The sequence below is a fragment of the Coregonus lavaretus genome (genome assembly GCF_964263955.1).
Source record: "Coregonus lavaretus genome assembly, contig: HAP1_SCAFFOLD_608, whole genome shotgun sequence".
Lineage (NCBI taxonomy): Eukaryota > Metazoa > Chordata > Actinopteri > Salmoniformes > Salmonidae > Coregonus > Coregonus lavaretus.
This window is the reverse complement of record NW_028166833.1, coordinates 261,024-280,987: the sequence shown is the minus strand read 5'-3', so window position 1 is coordinate 280,987 and position 19,964 is coordinate 261,024. Positions and strand designations below refer to the sequence as shown.

At 41.9% G+C, this 19,964-nt stretch overlaps 1 protein-coding gene across 1 annotated transcript in view; it reads right to left on the bottom strand.

The window, feature by feature from the left end:
- Nucleotides 1-17,064: 17,064 nt before the first annotated feature.
- LOC311114231 (uncharacterized protein) overlaps nucleotides 17,065-19,964 on the bottom strand; it is a gene marked incomplete at both ends in the record, with an annotated part of 69,741 nt that continues 66,841 nt past the window's right edge. Inside the window, 2 exons of the mRNA XM_084189494.1 lie at nucleotides 17,065-17,076; nucleotides 17,486-17,567. Of these exons, the coding sequence (XP_084045620.1) occupies nucleotides 17,065-17,076; nucleotides 17,486-17,567 (94 nt within the window). The remainder of the gene's footprint in view (nucleotides 17,077-17,485; nucleotides 17,568-19,964) is intronic.

Here is a 19,964-nt window from a genome sequence, read left to right as displayed (position 1 = left end):
TCTGCTATTGACAACTAATTTGATCATAGCTTTCTTTTAGTGTCATATTTCTTCAATTCAACACACACACAACAGGTATGAATGATGTAACGTGGTGATTCTCAGGTCACCCATGCGTCAACTATAAAGACCATCAAAGAGCAGACTCCCGAGTGGCGCAGTGGTCTAAGGCGCTGCATCCCAGTGCTAGCTGTGCCACTAGAGATCCTGGTTCGAGTCCAGGCTCTGTCGCAGGCGGCCGTGACCGGGAGACCCATGGGCGGTGCACAATTGGTCCAGCGTCGTCCAAGGTAGGGGAGGGTTTGGCCGGCAGGGATGTGGGTTCGTTTCCCACGGGGGGCCAGTATGAAAAATAAAAATAAAAAAAGCAAAAAAACATGTATGCATTCACTAACTGTAAGTCGCTCTGGATAAGAGCGTCTGCTAAAATGTAAAAGTGAATATTTTACATAACTTTTACTTGCCCCCAGTCCCAACAGTGATTTGTTGAGACACAAGACAGGAGCAACACCTCTCCCTAAGGATATTTTGGCATTAAGCCAGACCTGCTTATGTAAATAAACCTACATAATAGATCCTCTTCTCAAGAAATGCATTCATCATTGAAATCACTGTATAACAACAACTCTGTAACATTATTTTATTCACACTACAGAGACCCCCAAGACCCCCCTTGTGAGCGAAGAATTAAACAAATGGCCGGATCCAACACCACTTCTTGGTACATGGTTACATAGAGAACAATACACAACAATACCAGGGTCTGCCAGTAGATGGCATCAGTAGCCTCTTGATAGGCAGTTTATATACAGTTGAAGTCGGAAGTTTACATACACTGAGGTTGGAGTCATTAAAACTTGTTTTTTCAACCACTCCACACATTTCTTGTTAACAAACAATAGTTTTGGCAAGCCGGTTAGGACATCTATTTTGTGCATGACACAAGTAATTTTTCCAACAATTGTTTACAGACAGATTATTTCACTTACAATTCACTGTGTCACAATTTCAGTGGGTCAGAAGTTTACATACACTATGTTGACTGTGCCTTTAAACAGCTTGGAAAATTCCAGAAAATGATGTCATGGCTTTAGAAGCTTCTGATAGGCTAATTGACATAATTTGAGTCAATTGAAGGTGTACCTGTGGATGTATTTCAAGGCCTACCTTCAAACTCAGTGCCTCTTTGCTTGACATCATGGGAAAATGAAAAGAAATCAGCCAAGACCTCAGAAAAATAATTGTAGACCTCCACAAGTCTGGTTCATCCTTGGGAGCAATTTCCAAACGCCTGAAGGTACCACGTTCATCTGTACAAACAATTGTATGCAAGTATAAACACCATGGGACCACGCAGCCGTCATACCGCTCAGGAAGGAGACGCGTTCTGTCTCCTAGAGATGAACGTACTTTAGTGCGAAAAGTGCAAATCAATCCCAGAACAACAGCAAAGGACCTTGTGAAGATGCTGGAAGAAACGGGTACAAAAGTATCTATATCAACAGTAAAATGGGTCCTATATCAACATAACCTGAAAGGCCGCTCAGCAAGGAAGAAGCCACTGCTCCAAAACCGCCGTAAAAAAAGCCAGACTACAGTTTGCAACTGCACATGGGGACAAAGATCATACTTTTTGGAGAAATGTCCTCTAGTCTGATGAAACAAAAATAGAACTGTTTGGCCATAATGACCATCGTTATGTTTGGAGGGGTGGCTTGCAAGTCGAAGAACACCATCCCAACCGTGAAGCACGGGGGTGGCAGCATCATGCTGTGGGGGTGCTTTGCTGCAGGAGGGACTGGTGCACTTCACAAAATAGATGGCATCATGAGGAAGGAAAATGATGTGGATATATTGAAACAACATCTCAAGACATCAGTCAGGAAGTTAAAGCTTGGTCACAGATGGGTCTTCCAAGTGGACAATGACCCCAAGCATGCTTCCAAAGTTGTGGCAAAATGGCTTAAGGACAACAAAGTCAAGGTATTGGAGTGGCCATCACAAAGCCCTGACCTCAATGCTTTAGAACATTTGTGGGCAGAACTGAAAACGTGTGTGCGAGCAAGGAGGCCTAGAAACCTGACTCAGTTACACCAGCTCTGTCAGGAGGAATGGGTCAAAATTCACCCAACTTATTGTGGGAAGCTTGTAGAAGGCTACCCGAAACGTTTGACCCAAGTGAAACAATTTAAAGGCAATGCTACCAAATACTAATTGAGTGTAGGTAAACTTCTGACCCACTGGGAATGTGATGAAAGAAATAAAAGCTGAAATATATAATTCTCTCTACAATTATTCTGACATTTCACATTCTTAAAATAAAGTGGTGATCCTAACTGACCTAAAACAGGGAATTTTTACTAGGATTAAATGTCAGGAATTGTGAAAAACTGAGTTTAAATATATTTGGCTAAGGTGTATGTAAACTTCCGACTTCAACTGTATATATAATAATAAGCCATTTAGCAGACGCTTTTATCCAAAGCGACTTACAGTCATGCGTGCATACATTTTTTTTTTGTGTATGGGTGGTCCCGGGGATCGAACCCACTACCTTGGCGTTACAAGCGCCGTGCTCTACCAGCTGAGCTACAGAGGACCACAAGTATTATACAAGTACAATTTTTAAAGGCATTAAGTCTCCACATGAATAGATTTGAAGTTACTTTGATGGTCAAAGTTCATTGACACGTAATCTTTCTCCTAGTCTGCGGTGGGGCCTTTCAGGGTTGAGTTCTTGACGCCTGTAAGGAAGGGGAAACCCCTGTCTGCAGGAAGGAGAACGCTACAAACCAGACGACTGCATTGCCCTCCAGTTCAGTTTCCACTACCTAATGGTGTCAACATCATCAATCAGGTACATTCACTACAACAACATTTTTAAATGTAAAATTTAAATGGCAATTCTAACCCTTTTTCAACATCAAATTCGTCATCTCCAGCACCGTGCGAACATCAGGGGCATTTTAGATATCTTTCAGGTAACTTGCACCTTCCACACCTGCCACGTATATAACATACGGACGGGAGTGACTGCGAGATGTTCGGAGCAGATTGACATAAGGAACAGCTTCGCTGCACTGGTGCCTGATCTACCTGCGCCTTAATCACTGGGACTGCCTGTGTCTGGGACTGCCTGGGTCTGGGACTGCCTGGGTCTGGGACTGCCTGTGTCTGGGACTGCCTGTGTCTGGGACTGCCTGTGTCTGGGACTGCCTGGGTCTGGGACTGCCTGGGTCTGCGACGGCGGTGCTGACTCCAACTACACTGACTCCATCAGCGGCTTCGTCATCGAGTTCGGCTCCTTTCCCTCTCTCTGGATCTGACGGGGCGCTGCCTGCTGTTACAGCTAAAATGGATTTAAAAAAAGATCAGGAGCACAGTACCCCATAAAAAAGATCAGCAGCAATCTACACACAATACCCCATAATGACAAAACGAAAACAGGTTTACCTTATTTACATAAGTATTCAGACCCTTTGCTATGAGACTCGAAATTGAGCTCAGGTGCATCCTGTTTCCATTGATCATCCTTGAGATGTTTCTAGAACTTGATTGGTGTCCACCTGTGGTAAATTCAATTGATTGGACATGATTTGGAAAGGCACAAACCTGTCTATATAAGGTCCCGCAGTTGACAGTGCATGTCAGAGCAAAAACCAAGCCATGAGGTCGAAGGAATTGTCCGTAGAGCTCCGAGACAGGATTGTGTTGAGGCACCCAGCCAGAGCCCGGACTTGAACCCGATCGAATGTCTCCGGAGAAATCTGAAAATAGCTGTGCAGCGACGCTCCCCATTAAACCTGACAGAGCTTGAGAGGATCTGCAGAGAAGAATGGGAGAAACTCCCTAAATACAGGTGTGCCAAGCTTGTAGCGTCATACCCAAGAAGACTCGAGGCTGTCATCACTGCCAAAGGTGCATCAACAAAGTATTGAGTAAAGGGTCTGAATACATATGTAAATGTAATATTTCAGTTTTTCTATTTTTAATACATTTGCAAAAAAAAATCTAAAAACCTGTTTTTGCTTTGTCATTATGGGGTACTGTGTGTAGATTGATGAGGGGGAAAAAAAACAAACAATTTAATCCATTTTAGAATAAGGCTGTAACGTAACAAAATGTGAAAAAAAGTTAAAGGGTCTGAATACTTTCCGAATGCACTGTGTATATTTACAAAAAAATGTATATATATGGGGGATTGGAAATGATGCAGACAATTACATTAATGGAATCCACAATCTATCTGCAATATTAAAACTATCCCCTTTTTATCCCCTTATTTAAATATTGTTTTATGGTGTCCCCCCAACTTCTAAAACCAAAGTTGTGCCCCTGGTTTTTTCCCTCCAACAAAGGGCTGGCATCTTCAAATATAGTCGCCTTCAACCCCCCATTGAATGATTCAGGAAGATTATTTTTGTTATTCACTATGGATAATGTCTTAACAAGATGATTCAATTAAATCAAAAATATTTGTAATTTTGGTAGAGAGTGCTGGGATTTTTGTTTGTGTATAAAGTATTTGACAACAAGAATGAAAAAATTCACAATATTTTCAATGGTCTTGTTATCATTGCCATAGTAACATATTATATCTTTCATTTAAAAAACATGGGTAGTGTTCAAAAAGGTAAATAAATATTCTGCAAGGTTTTCCCAAAAATGTATCACAGTTTCATAAAACAAGTGTGTAAGATTTTCACCTTCTTTTCCGCAGAAAACGCAGATATCATCAATATGAACACATTTGGACAACATAGAACTACATGAATATATCTTAAGTGGAATCTTAAAGTGCACTTCCTTAGCAACATTTTTCCTCTAGGCATAAGTTGGTTCCGTGAATGGAAAATGTGTCTTATGTGTTTGTTACAACAAGATTTCTCATCTATTTCTTCCTTCCAGGCTGAGTTGTGGATAAGCTCTGTGATCATCACCAAAGCTAAGATTAGTTTTCATTAGTGTAGTGAGACCACTGGGAATGGCTTTGATCACAGAAATAAACTCTCCTGAAAGGTACTGGAAACTCATTCAATGTTATAAATTGTTCATGTGAAAGAATATTACCCCTGTTGTCGAAAACATCAAAAACATCAAGGTCCTTAGCTTAGTGGTGAGCTTTGAGGGAACTATGGTGTTGAACGCTGAGCTGTAGTCAATGAACAGCATTCTCACGTAGGTGTTCCTCTTGTCCAGGTGGGAAAGGCCAGTGTGGAGTGCAATAGAGATTGCATCATCTGTGGATCTGTTGAGGCGGTATGCGAATTGGAGTGGTTCTAGGGTTTCTGGGATAATCTTGTTGATGTGAGCCATGACCAGCCTTTCAAAGCGCTTCATGGCTCCAGACGTCAGAGAGCGCTACGGGTCGGTAGGCATTTAGGCAGGCCTTTCAAAGCCCTTCATGGCTCCAGACGTCAGAGAGCGCTACGGGGCGGTAGGCATTTAGGCAGGCCTTTCAAAGCCCTTCATGGCTCCAGACGTCAGAGAGCGCTACGGGGCGGTAGGCATTTAGCCAGGCCTTTCAAAGCCCTTCATGGCTCCAGACGTCAGAGAGCGCTACGGGTCGGTAGGCATTTAGGCAGGCCTTTCAAAGCCCTTCATGGCTCCAGACGTCAGAGAGCGCTACGGGGCGGTAGGCATTTAGGCAGGCCTTTCAAAGCCCTTCATGGCTCCAGACGTCAGAGAGCGCTACGGGGCGGTAGGCATTTAGGCAGGTTACCTACATTGGTATAAATGCCAACTTTGGCGTGAAAACTGGGGTATATTTTGTACACGCGCACGGTTTACAAACAAGGCCCCTTGAAGGTTGAAGTTGGCATGTAGAAGTTGGTAAGCCAGTGTTATATTTGCATGAGAGGGCATTTATTTAACTTCTTGCCAAGTGTCACCCTCCTAGGCCTTTATATCTCAGGAAGAATCAGTATAATAACAATAATAATAATAATGCCAAGAAATTCAATCAGCTTCAGTTTTCAGTGTATTGAGACATCATTGAAAAATTCCGTTTACTTCCTGAATTGACTGCCTTCAATTCGAATTGACCCAAATGTGCAAAATGGTCAATGTAGAAAATAGACTTACACTGACATAAAATATGAAGTATATCAACTTGTATAACGTCTTTATTCTGTAGTATTTTATAATCTATTCATTTTTATTTTTTTACAGTTGAGTTACCCTCATCTACCCGCTCTTCCTCATATTGTTCCCACGAGAGAGAAACAACCACGTGGACAACGTTCTTGGTGAGGAGAACGGAAACCATGTTAGAACAACAAGAACTGGCAAACACTGCTTAGACTGACATTGACAAACTGGCTATTGAATCATAAAGTCCTTAACATTGAAGCATATTGATTTAGATGGGAACACTTAACTTGAAGGGGGAGTACATAAGGCCTTCATAACACCTTCATGAAACCAGTCATAACACCTTTATGAGTGTTGCAGTCAGGGCTCGAAGGTGTGACCAATTTGGTCGCATATTTGACAAAATATTTTGCTGTGTGACCAGGAGTTTTATTTTGGGAGCACTGTGCGACCAGGAGTTTTATTTTGGGAGCACTGTGCGACCAGGAGTTTTATTTTGGGAGCACTGTGCGACCAGGAGTTTTATTTTGGGAGCACTGTGCGACCAGGAGTTTTATTTTGGGAGCACTGTGCGACCAGGAGTTTTATTTTGGGAGCACTGTGCGACCAGGAGTTTTATTTTGGGAGCACTGTGCGACTATGAAAAACATCTCCCAGATAATAATTGTTGTAATGATGAGGCTTCGCTGTGCTTTTGTTTCAGAGTGCACTAGAAAAACAAGCGATTGCAGATTCGTTAGTGTCATGGTTGCACCATTACTACAGCAAAAAGTGCTTGCTTCAACCCAACCTGGTCAAAAGATCTGCCCTATATTGCCGACGCAACATTTTTAACTTACTATAGCGGATTGCCAGGACCGCATTTTACATTCATAAAATTACTCGCGCGTCGACGTCGTTAACCATTTGTTTACACATTGTTCAGTCATGTTACCTAATTGGCTAGCTGCAGTATAATTCATAACATTCATAAACACATTTATTTATTTATTCAACATCATTTTCAAAATAAAAGTCCCATTAAATAGATATTTATTTTCCATTGTACAATAAAAGTTTTTATTGTACAATCGTAAATATGACCGACCACCTCTATTCGGTCTAATGTTGCAACATTTGACATTGTGTTTTTTTACATTGGATAAAAGTAGAGACTCGGAGCTATATTATACGCCGGAGTTGAGGAACAATGGGAAATAAATTCTGCTTTTGAAAGTTGATAAACTTGTAACCCCACTTCTGAGAAAATGGCCCTTGAATGTTTGGTACACCTACTGGAGAGCTCTTCTTTGTCTACACCCATTCAGCATCGTTCACACCCTCTTAAAAATCAACTTTATCTAGGTTTATATCCTAATCTGACTTTAGTGCAGGTCATGTTCCCACGGGGGGCCAGTATGAAAAAAAATTATGCACTCACTAACCGTAAGTCGCTCTGGATAAGAGCGTCTGCTAAATGACTAAAATGTAAAAAATGTTGTTCTTCACCATCTCTGGTAAACACACACTATATCAAATAAAATCAATCAATCAATCAATCAAATTGTATTTATAAAGCCCTTTTTACATCAGCAGATGTCACAAAGTGCTATACAGAAACCCAGCCTAAAACACCAAACAGCAAGCAATGCAGATGTAGAAGCACGGTGGCTAGGAAAAACTCCCTAGAAAGGCAAGAACCTAGGAAGAATCCTAGAGAGGAACCAGGCTCTGAGGGGTGGCCAGTCCCCTTCTGGCTGTGCCAGGTGGAGATTATAAGAGTACATGGAGATTATAAGAGTACATTATAAGAGACTGTTCTTCAAGATGTTCAAACGTTCATAGATGACCAGCAGGGTCAAATAATAATCACAGTGGTTGTAGAGGGTGGAACAGGTCAGTACCTCAGGAGTAAATGTCAGTTGGCTTTTCATAGCCGAGCATTCAGAGGTCGAGACAACAGGTGAGGTAGAGAGAGAGAGTGTTGAAAACAGCAAGTCCAGGACAAGGTAGCACGTCCGGTGAACAGGTCAGGGTTCCATAGCCACAGGCAGAACAGTTGAAACTGGAGCAGCAGCACGACCAGGTGGACTGGGGACAGCAAGTAGTCATCAGGCCAGGTAGTCCTGAGGCATGGTCCTAGGGCTCAGGTCCTCCGGGAGGGGAGGGAGAGAGGGAGAATTAGAGGGAGCATACTTAAATTCACACAGGACACCAGATAAGACAGGAGAATTACACCAGATATAACAGACTGACCCTAGCCCCCCGGCACATAGACTATTGCAGCATAGATACTGGAGGCTGAGACAGGGTGGGTCGGGGGACATTGTGGCCCCGTCCGACGATACCCCTGGACAGGGCCAACCAGGCAGGATATAACCCCACCCACTTTGCCAAAGTACAGCCCCCACACCACCAGAGGGATATCAACAGACCACCAACCTACTACCCTGAGACAAGGCTGAGTATAGCCCACGAAGATCTCCTCCACCGCACGAGCCCGAGGGGGAGCAAAGCCGGACAGGAAGATCACGTCAGTGACTCAACCCACTCAAGTGATGCACCCCTCCTAGGGACGGCATGGAAGAGCACTAGTAAACCAGTGACTCAGCCCCCGTAATAGGGTCAGAGGCAGAGAATCCCAATGGAGAGACGGGAACCGGCCAGGCAGAGACAGCAAGGGCGGTTCGTTGCTCCAGTGCCTTGCCGTTCAGCTACGCACCCCTGGGCCGGACTACACTCAATCATAGGACCTACTGAAGAGACGAGTCTTCAGTAAAGACTTAAAGGTTGAGACCGAGTCTGCGTCTCTCACATGGATAGGAAGATCATTCCATGAAAATGGAGCTCTACAGGAGAAAGCCCTGCCTCAAGCTGTTTAGTTAGAAATTCTAGGGACAATAAGGAGGCCTGCGTCTTGTGACCGTCGCATACGTGTAGGTATGTACGGCAGGACCAAATCGGAGAGATGGGTAGGAGCAAGCCAATGTAATGCTTTGTAGGTTAGCAGTAAAACCTTGAAATCAGCCCTAGCCTTAACCGGAAGCCAGTGTAGAGAGGCTAGCACTGGAGTAAATGTTGGTTCTAGTCAAGATTCTAGCAGCCGTGTTCAGCACTAACTGAAGTTTATTTAGTGCTTTATCCGGGTAGCCGGAGAGTAGAGCATTGCAGTAGTCTAATCTAGAAGTGACAAAAGCATGGATGAGCTTTTCTGCATCATTTCTGGACAAAAAGTTTCTGATTTTTGCAATGTTACGAAGATGGAATAAAGCTGTCCTTGAAATATTATTGATATGTTCGTCAAAAGAGAAATCAGGGTCCAGTGTAACGCCGAGGTCCTTCACAGTTTTATTTGAGACAACTGTACAACCATCAAGATTAATTGTCAGATCCAACAGCAGATCTCTTTGTTTCTTGGGACCTAGAACTAGCATCTCTGTTTTGTCCAAGTTTAAAAGTAAAACATTTGACGCCATCCACTTCCTTATGTCTGAAACACAGGCTTCCAGAGTAGGCAATTTTGGGGCTTCACCATGTTTCATCGAAATGTAGAGCTGTAGCAGTGAAAGTTGACATTGTGTTTCCGAATGACATCACCAAGAGGTAGAAAATATAGTGAAAACAGTAGTGGTCCTAAAACGGAACCTTGAGGAACGCCGAAACATACAATTGATTTGTCAGAGGACAAACCATCCACAGAGACGAAGTGATATCTTTCTGACAGATAAGATCTGAACCAGGCAAGAACTTGTCCGTGTAGACCAATTTGGGTTTCTAATCTCTCCAAAATAATTTGGTGATTGATGGTGTCAAAAGCAGCAGTAAGGTCTAGGAGAATGAGAAAAGATGCAGAGCCTTGGTCTGACGCCATTAAAAGGTCATTTACCACCTTCACGAGTACAGTCTCAGTGCTATGATGGGGTCTAAAGCCAGACTGGAGCGTTTAGGATACATTATTTGTCTTCAGGAAGGCAGTGAGTTGCTGCGCAACAGCTTTTTCAAAATGTTTTGAGAGGAATGGGAGATTCGATATAGGACGATATTTTTATACATTTTCCGGGTCAAGGTTTGACTTTTTCAAGAGAGGCTTTATTACTGCCACTTTTAGTGAGTTTGGTTCACATCCAGTGGATAGGGAGCCATTTATTATGTTCAACATAGGAGGGCCAAGCACAGGAAGTAACTCTTTCAGTAGTTTAGTTGGAATAGGGTCCAGTATGCAGCTTGAGGGTTTAGAGGCCATGACTATTTTCATGAATGTGTCAAGAGATATGGGATTAAAAAACTTGATCCGAGGTCCTGGCAGTTCTGTGTTTGACTCAGGACAACTGAGCTTTGGAGAAATAAGCAGGTTCAAAGAGGAGTCTGTAATTTGCTTTCTAATGATCATGATCTTTTCATGGAAGAAGTTCATGAATTCATCACTGCTGAAGTGAAAGCCATCCTCTCTTGTTGAATGCTGCTTTTTTAGTTAGCTTTGCAATAATATCCTAAATACATTCTCCTCAATTAGGTTGGAAAAATAGGATGATCGAGCAGCAGTGAGGGCTCTTTGATATTGTACGGTACCGTCTTTCCAAGCTAGTCGGAAGACTTCCAGTTTGGTGGAGCGCCATTTCCATTCCAATTTTCTGGAAGCTTGCTTCAGGGCTCGGGTATTTTCTGTATACCAGGGAGCAAATTTCTTGTGACAATTTTTTTTTTGATATTAGGGGTGGGACTGCATCTAGGGTATTACGCAAGGTTAAATTTGGATCCTCAGTTAGTTGGTTAACCAAATTTTGTACTCCGACGTTCTTGTGTATGTGGAGAGAGTCTGGAAGGGGATCTAGGAATCTTTGGGTTGTCCGAGAATTTATAGCACGGCTTTTGATCATCCTTGGTTGGGGTCTGAGCAGATTATTTGTTGCGATTGCAAACGTAATAAGATGGTGGTCCGATAGTCCAGGATTATGAGGAAAAACATATAGATCCACAATATTTATTCCACGGTACAAAACTAGATCCAGGGTATGACTGTGGCAATGAGTAGGTCTGGAGACATGTTGGACAAAACCCACTGAGTTGATGATTGCTCCAACAGCCTTTTGGAGTAGGTCTGTGGACTTTTCCATGTGAATATTAAAGTTACCAAAAATTAGAATGTCATCTGCCATGACTACAAGGTCCGATAGGAATTCAGAGAACTGAGTGAGGAACACTATCAAATACTTGTTCTCCCCTCCCGAGTGGCGTAGTGGTCTAAGGCACTGCATCGCAGTGCTAGCTGTGCCACTAGAGATCCTGGTTTGAGTCCAGGCTCTGTCGCGACCGGGAGAACCATGTGCGGCGCACAACTTGTCCAAGGTAGGGAAGGGTTTGGCCGGCAGCGATGTGGGTTCGTTTCCCACGGGGGGCCAGTAAAAAAAACATGTATGCAGTCACTCTGGATAAGAGCATCTGAAAATTGACTAAAATAAGATGAGAGCACCCTTCCCGGATGGAGTCCGTCACTCCTCAGCAGGCCAGGATTGGTCCTGTTTGTGGGTGAGTCCCAAAAAGAGGGCCAGTTATCTACAAATTCTACCTTTTGGGAGGAACAGAAAACAGTTTTCAACCAGCGATTGAGTTGTGAGACTCTGCTGTAGATCTCATCACTCCCACTAACTGGGAGGAGGCCAGAGACAATTACTCGATGCCAACACATCTTTCTAGCTAATTTACACGATGAAGCTATGTTGCTCTTGGTGACCTCTGACTGTTTCATCCAAACATCGTTGGTGCCGACGTGGATAACAATATCTCTATACTCTCTACACTCGCCAGTTTTAGCTTTAGCCAGCACCATCTTTAGATTAGCCTTAACGTCGGTAGCCCTGCCCCCTGGTAAACAGTGTATGATCACTGGATGATTCTTTTTAAGTCTAATATTGCAGGTAATGAAATCGCCAATGACTAGGGTTTTCAATTTGTCAGAGCTAATGGTGGAAGGCTTCGGCGGCTCAGACCCCGTAACGGGTGGAGAAGAGACCTGAGAAGGCTCTGCCTCTGACCCCGACTCGTTGCTTAATGGGGAGAACCGGATGAAAGTTTCTGTCGGCTGAATGAGCGACACCGGTTGAGCATGCCGACAACATTTCTTTCCAGAAGCCTTGAGAAAATTGTCCGGCTGCGGGGACTGTGCGTGGGGATTTATACTACTATCTGTACTTACTGGTGGCACAGACGCTGTTTCATCCTTTCCTACACTTAAATTGCCCATGCCTAACGATTACATCTGAAGCTGTGCTTGCAACACGGCTATCCTCACCATAAGGTGATAGTGATGGCATAGTGTTAATGTTACTACTTAGCTTTTTCGGCTGGTGGAGGTCCTGTAGAACCATGTCCAGATAAAGGGTCCTGTAGAACCATGTCCAGATAAAGGGTCCTGTAGAACCATGTCCAGATAAAGGGTCCTGTAGAACCATGTCCAGATAAAGGGTCCGGGGTAAAAAGGTTGGTTGGTAAATGTATTAAAAGTAAAACCCCAAAACGTTTGGCAGATAGCCAAGCAGCAACAAACACAACATACAAGTCCGGAAGTTGAGGGCGGAGCAACGAGGGCGGAACACAACGGCTCAGAGAGAGATAACAGAGCTGAGAAACCACCGTTTTGCAACGAGCGCCAATGTTACCTCTGTTGATGGATCATGATGTTACCTCTGTTGATGGGTCTGATCATGATGTTACCTCTGTTGATGGGTCTGATCATGATGTTACCTCTGTTGATGGATCATGATGTTACCTCTGTTGATGGATCATGATGTTACCTCTGTTGATGGGTCTGATCATGATGTTACCTCTGTTGATGGGTCTGATCATGATGTTACCTCTGTTGATGGGTCTGATCATGATGTTACCTCTGTTGATGGATCATGATGTTACCTCTGTTGATAGGTCTGATCATGATGTTACCTCTGTTGATGGGTCTGATCATGATGTTACCTCTGTTGATGGGTCTGATCATGATGTTACCTCTGTTGATGGGTCTGATCATGATGTTACCTCTGTTGATGGATCATGATGTTACCTCTGTTGATGGGTCTGATCATGATGTTACCTCTGTTGATGGGTCTGATCATGATGTTACCTCTGTTGATGGGTCTGATCAAGCATCACAGGGGGATTTTTTTCCCATGTCTGCACAGCAGCACGTAGACAAGTCCGGAAACTTTTAAATTGGATGTATACTGAACTAAAATAAACGACATGGAACAACTTCAAAGATTGTACTGAGTTAAAGTTCATAGAAGGAAATCATTCAATTGAAAGAAATTAATTAGGCCCTAATCTATGAATTTCACATCACTGGGCAAGGGCACACCACTGGGGAGCCAGGCCCGCCCACTGGGGAACCAGACCCGCCCACTGGGGAGCCAGGTCCTCCCACTGGGGAGCCAGACCCGCCCACTGGGGAGCCAGGCCCACCCACTGGGGAGCCAGACCCGCCCACTTGGGAGCCAGGCCCACCCACTGGGGAGCCAGGCCCACCCACTTGGGAGCCAGGTCCTCCCACTGGGGAGCCAGGCCCACCCACTTGGGAGCCAGACCTGCCCACTGGGGAGCCAGGCCCACCCACTTGGGAGCCAGGCCCAGCCAATCAAAATGAGTTTTTCCCCACAAAAGGGCTCTATTATAATTTCTCCTCAGTTGCTTTATGACTCTAAAACCGAATTAAACGGAACATATTAGAACCAAAATTAACATTCTATCAGGCAGGTGGAGTTGACAGTTTATGGTTGTGACCATGGTGATTTCAATATGTTTAAATCTATCAACAGTAGAGAACTTTCCAGATCATGAGTGGCCTTGTTGCACTACATGTAATGAGGACATTAATAAAGGGTCCTTATGGTATAGCTGACCCTGCTCATTCCTGATTCATTTAGGATTTTAGACAAATCTGATAGAGTTGACCAAATCTCCGGACACATCTTTTAGGAATCACAATTTTGAGATAAATATTCTTTAAAGTCACAGAAACGACATAAGATCATTTTTCAGTTAATATCAATTATTGCCAGTTGTTTTTATTTGTTGTTGGGGGAAACACTTTGCGTTACTGATGTCGTTCTTCTGTGAGCTGCTCCACAACCAGCTGCCTGACAGCCCAGGTTCAGCAGAATATCATCTATCTGAAAATATTTCACGTGCTTTGTGTTTGTGTTGGGTACTTTGTGAAGGATTTCTCTATTGTACTACATAACTGATACAGCATATACCTCCACTACACTGCTTTGATACGCATCAGTGGAGATTAAGAAGTGATTATACGCCCACTGAAACCATCACAAGCATCACGCCCCAACGCCATGACGAGCATCACGCCCCAACACATCATGAGCATCACATCCCCTCACCATTATGAGCATCACGCCCCAACACATCATGAGCATCACATCCCCTCACCATTACGAGCTTCACGCCCCAACACATTACGAGCTTCACGCCCCAACACATCATGAGCTTCACGCCCCAACACATCATGAGCTTCACGTCCCAACACATCATGATCTTCACGCCCCAACACATTACGAGCTTCGCGCCCCAACACATCATGAGCATCACATCTCCTCACCATTACGAGCTTCACGCCCCAACACATTACGAGCATCACACCCCTCACCATTACGAGCTTCACGCCCCAACACATTACGAGCATCATATCCCCTCACCATTAAGCGATCATACCCACCCCCTACACCCCCCTACATTATAAAATGTATTAACTTAAATCTCCCTATATATTAAAGAACATCTCACTTTACAAGACTCACACTACTCCTTCAGACAACAACAGACACACTACTCCTTTGGACAACAACAGACACACACTACTCCTTCAGACAACAACAGACACACTACTCCTTTGGACAACAACAGACACACACTACTCCTTCAGACAACAACAGACACACTACTCCTTTAGACAACAACAGACACACACTACTCCTTTAGACAACAACAGACACACACTACTCCTTTAGACAACAACAGACACACACTACTCCTTTAGACAACAACAGACACACACTACTCCTTTAGACAACAACAGACACACACTACTCCTTCAGACAACAACAGACACACTACTCCTTTAGACAACAACAGACACACACTACTCCTTTAGACAACAACAGACACACACTACTCCTTTAGACAACAACAGACACACACTACTCCTTTAGACAACAACAGACACACACTACTCCTTTAGACAACAACAGACACACACTACTCCTTTAGACAACAACAGACACACACTACTCCTTCAGACAACAACAGACACACACTACTCTTTAGACAACAACAGACACACACTACTCCTTTAGACAACAACAGACACACACTACTCCTTTGGACAACAACAGACACACACTACTCCTTTAGACAACAACAGACACACACTACTCCTTTAGACAACAACAGACACATACTACTCCTTTAGACAACAACAGACACACACTACTCCTTCAGACAACAACAGACACACACTACTCCTTTAGACAACAACAGACACACACTACTCCTTTAGACAACAACAGACACACACTACTCCTTCAGACAACAACAGACACACACTACACCTTTAGACAACAACAGACACACACTACTCCTTTAGACAACAACAGACACACACTACTCCTTTAGACAACAACAGACACACACTACTCCTTTAGACAACAACAGACACACACTACTCCATTAGACAACAACAGACACACACTACTCCTTTAGACAACAACAGACACACACTACTCCTTTAGACAACAACAGACTCACACTACTCCTTTAGACAACAACAGACACACACTACTCCTTTAGACAACAACAGACACACACTACTCCTTTAGACAACAACAGACACACACTACTCCTTTAGACAACAACAGACACACACTACTCCTTTAGACAACAACACACATACTACTCCTTTAGACAACAACAGACACACACTACTCCTTTAGACAACAACAGACACATACTACTCCTTTAGACAACAACAGACACACACTACTCCTTTAGACAACAACAGACACATACTACCCCTTTAGACAACAACAGACACACACTACTCCTTTAGACAACAACAGACACACACTACTCCTTTAGACAACAACAGACACACACTACTCCTTTAGACAACAACAGACACACACTACACGCTTACTCCTTACCGTGAAAATCTGACAGGAGAAAGCCATCTGACTTCTGACTATCCTAGCTCCTCACCATGTACAACTGTCATCGTCATCCATACCATAAATTCTGATATAAAAACCTATATTTTTGTCAATCCACTCATCCCAAAGAGAAAGAGTTGAATCTATTAATTTAAGATCAGGTTTACATCGAAACCGTAATGTTAGCTAAATTGTTTTGATTGTAAATCCAGGAAATAATTAAAGACACAGAATTTGAGGACGAAGTGACAAGGACAACTATTCTCTAATTGTTTGAAATCAGTGGACCCAACATGAATATGAAATATGCACACAGGAAACATGGAATGGTTTATACAATGGAGCATTCAAATACTATCCCACTGCCAGTGGGGCAACCCTAGCTTTTTCTGATTGGTCAATTCTTGGTGGGAATACAGTCTGTTTATTGGCTAGCCAGAGCAATTCTTCAAATTGTGGTAGCGCACAGCAATGTGATTGGTTGTCTAATATTCATATTGCAATACCCATAAAAAGAAATACTGTTTTACAGTTCACACAGTTGTTTCATTCTACGTTTTTATTACCTAAACATTTTTTATTTCATTTTAGCCCCTTTGTTGACAATTATTAGATTTGTGCATTCATTGAGTTATTGCATGAATACAGTTTAAACAGTAGTTGTTGGGGGGAAGTTTCAAACATAAAAGTGGAATATTGGAATATGTCTGACAAGAGGAACAGTCCAGCCCAGCGTGAAATCACACAGCCACACCCACACAGCTTCCTGCATTATACAGCTGCACTGCTACAGCTTCACCTAGAGAGGGGCGACAGAAACAAACAGATTTAGGAGACAGGACAAACACGACCAATGAAGGACAACACACCTTATTTGTAAGACTCTCCTGACGTAGCTGTCCCCATAGAGTCACTGTTAACCAGAAACTGACTGGCCTTAGGACAGCTCGGGGCCGGATGGGCTGGTCCCATCTTTAAGATCAGTGGGCCGGTCTAAATTGGGTTTTTTGAACAGAATAACCTTTTTTTTTTTTGGGGGGGGGGGGGGGGGGGGGGGTTGGGGCCTCAAGGAAAATAATGGGCCAGTGTGTTAGAAAATAAATGTAAAAAAACAGTCACAATATCAATCATGTGCACAATCCTCAACTGATTTCAATACAAGTAAGATAAATATTTTTAGATAAACATAAATAAAATATGTCACTCACCCTAACGTCAGATCCAGACTCCACAGACCACACAAGGATGGGTTGGTCCTCCACTTCCTCCTCGTCACCAGTGGGAAACCAACTAGGATAATATTATACAGACGGATTAGATCACATCAGATATAGATTGATTGATTTAATTTATTTGATATTTAAAAGTATTAGGATGCTCCTGCCGGAGACAACATTACATATGACAATGTTAGCTAGTAATACAGAGATGAACATCACAGAGACATTAAACATTAATACAGAGATGAACATCACAAATACATTTAACATTAATACAGAGATGAACATCACAGAGACATTTAACATTAATACAGAGATGAACATCACAGAGACATTTAACATGAATACAGAGATGAACATCACAGAGACATTTAACATTAATACAGAGATGAACATCACAGAGACATTAACATTAATACAGAGATGAACATCACAGAGACATTTAACATTAATACAGAGATGAACATCACAGAGACATTTAACATTAATACAGAGATGAACATCACAGAGACATTTAACATTAATACAGAGATGAACATCACAGAGACATTTAACATTAATACAGAGATGAACATCACATAGACATTTAACATTAATACAGAGATGAACATCACAGAGACATTTAACATTAATACAGAGATGAACATCACAGAGACATTTAACATTAATACAGAGATGGACATCACAGAGACATTTAACATTAATACAGAGATGAACATCACAGAGACATTTAACATTAATACAGAGATGAACATCACAGAGACATTTAACATTAATCCAGAGATGACCATCACAGAGACATTTAACATGAATAGAGAGATGAACATCACAGAGACATTTAACATTAATACAGAGATGAACATCACAGAGACATTTAACATCACAGAGATGAACATCACATATACATTTAACATTAATACAGAGATGAACATCACAGAGACATTTAACATTAATACAGAGATGAACATCACAGAGACATTTAACATTAATCCAGAGATGAACGTCACAGAGACATTTAACATGAATACAGAGATGAACATCACAGAGACATTTAACATTAATACAGAGATGAACATCACAGAGACATTTAACATTAATACAGAGATGAACATCACAGAGACATTTAACATTAATACAGAGATGACCATCACAGAGACATTTAACATGAATACAGAGATGAACATCACAGAGACATTTAACATTAATACAGAGATGAACATCACAGAGACATTTAACATCACAGAGATGATCACATATACATTTAACATTAATACAGAGATGAACATCACAGAGACATTTAACATTAATACAGAGATGAACATCACAGAGACATTTAACATTAATCCAGAGATGAACATCACAGAGACATTTAACATTAATACAGAGATGAACATCACAGAGACATTTAACATTAATACAGAGATGAACATCACAGAGACATTTAACATGAATACAGAGATGAACATCACAGAGACATTTAACATTAATACAGAGATGAACATCACAGAGACATTTAACATTAATCCAGAGATGAACATCACAGAGACATTTAACATTAATACAGAGATGAACATCACAGAGACATTTAACATTAATCCAGAGATGACCATCACAGAGACATTTAACATGAATAGAGAGATGAACATCACAGAGACATTTAACATTAATACAGAGATGAACATCACAGAGACATTTAACATTAATACAGAGATGAACATCACATATACATTTAACATTAATACAGAGATGAACATCACAGAGACATTTAACATTAATACAGAGATGAACATCACAGAGACATTTAACATTAATCCAGAGATGAACATCACAGAGACATTTAACATGAATACAGAGATGAACATCACAGAGACATTTAACATCACAGAGATGAACATCACATATACATTTAACATTAATACAGAGATGAACATCACAGAGACATTTAACATTAATACAGAGATGAACATCACAGAGACATTTAACATTAATCCAGAGATGAACATCACAGAGACATTTAACATTAATACAGAGATGAACATCACAGAGACATTTAACATTAATACAGAGATGAACATCACAGAGACATTTAACATGAATACAGAGATGAACATCACAGAGACATTTAACATGAATACAGAGATGAACATCACAGAGACATTTAACATCACAGAGATGAACATCACATATACATTTAACATTAATACAGAGATGAACATCACAGAGACATTTAACATTAATACAGAGATGAACATCACAGAGACATTTAACATTAATCAAGAGATGAACATCACAGAGACATTTAACATTAATACAGAGATGAACATCACAGAGACATTTAACATTAATACAGAGATGAACATCACAGAGACATTTAACATTAATACAGAGATGAACATCACAGAGACATTTAACATGAATACAGAGATGAACATCACAGAGACATTTAACATGAATACAGAGATGAACA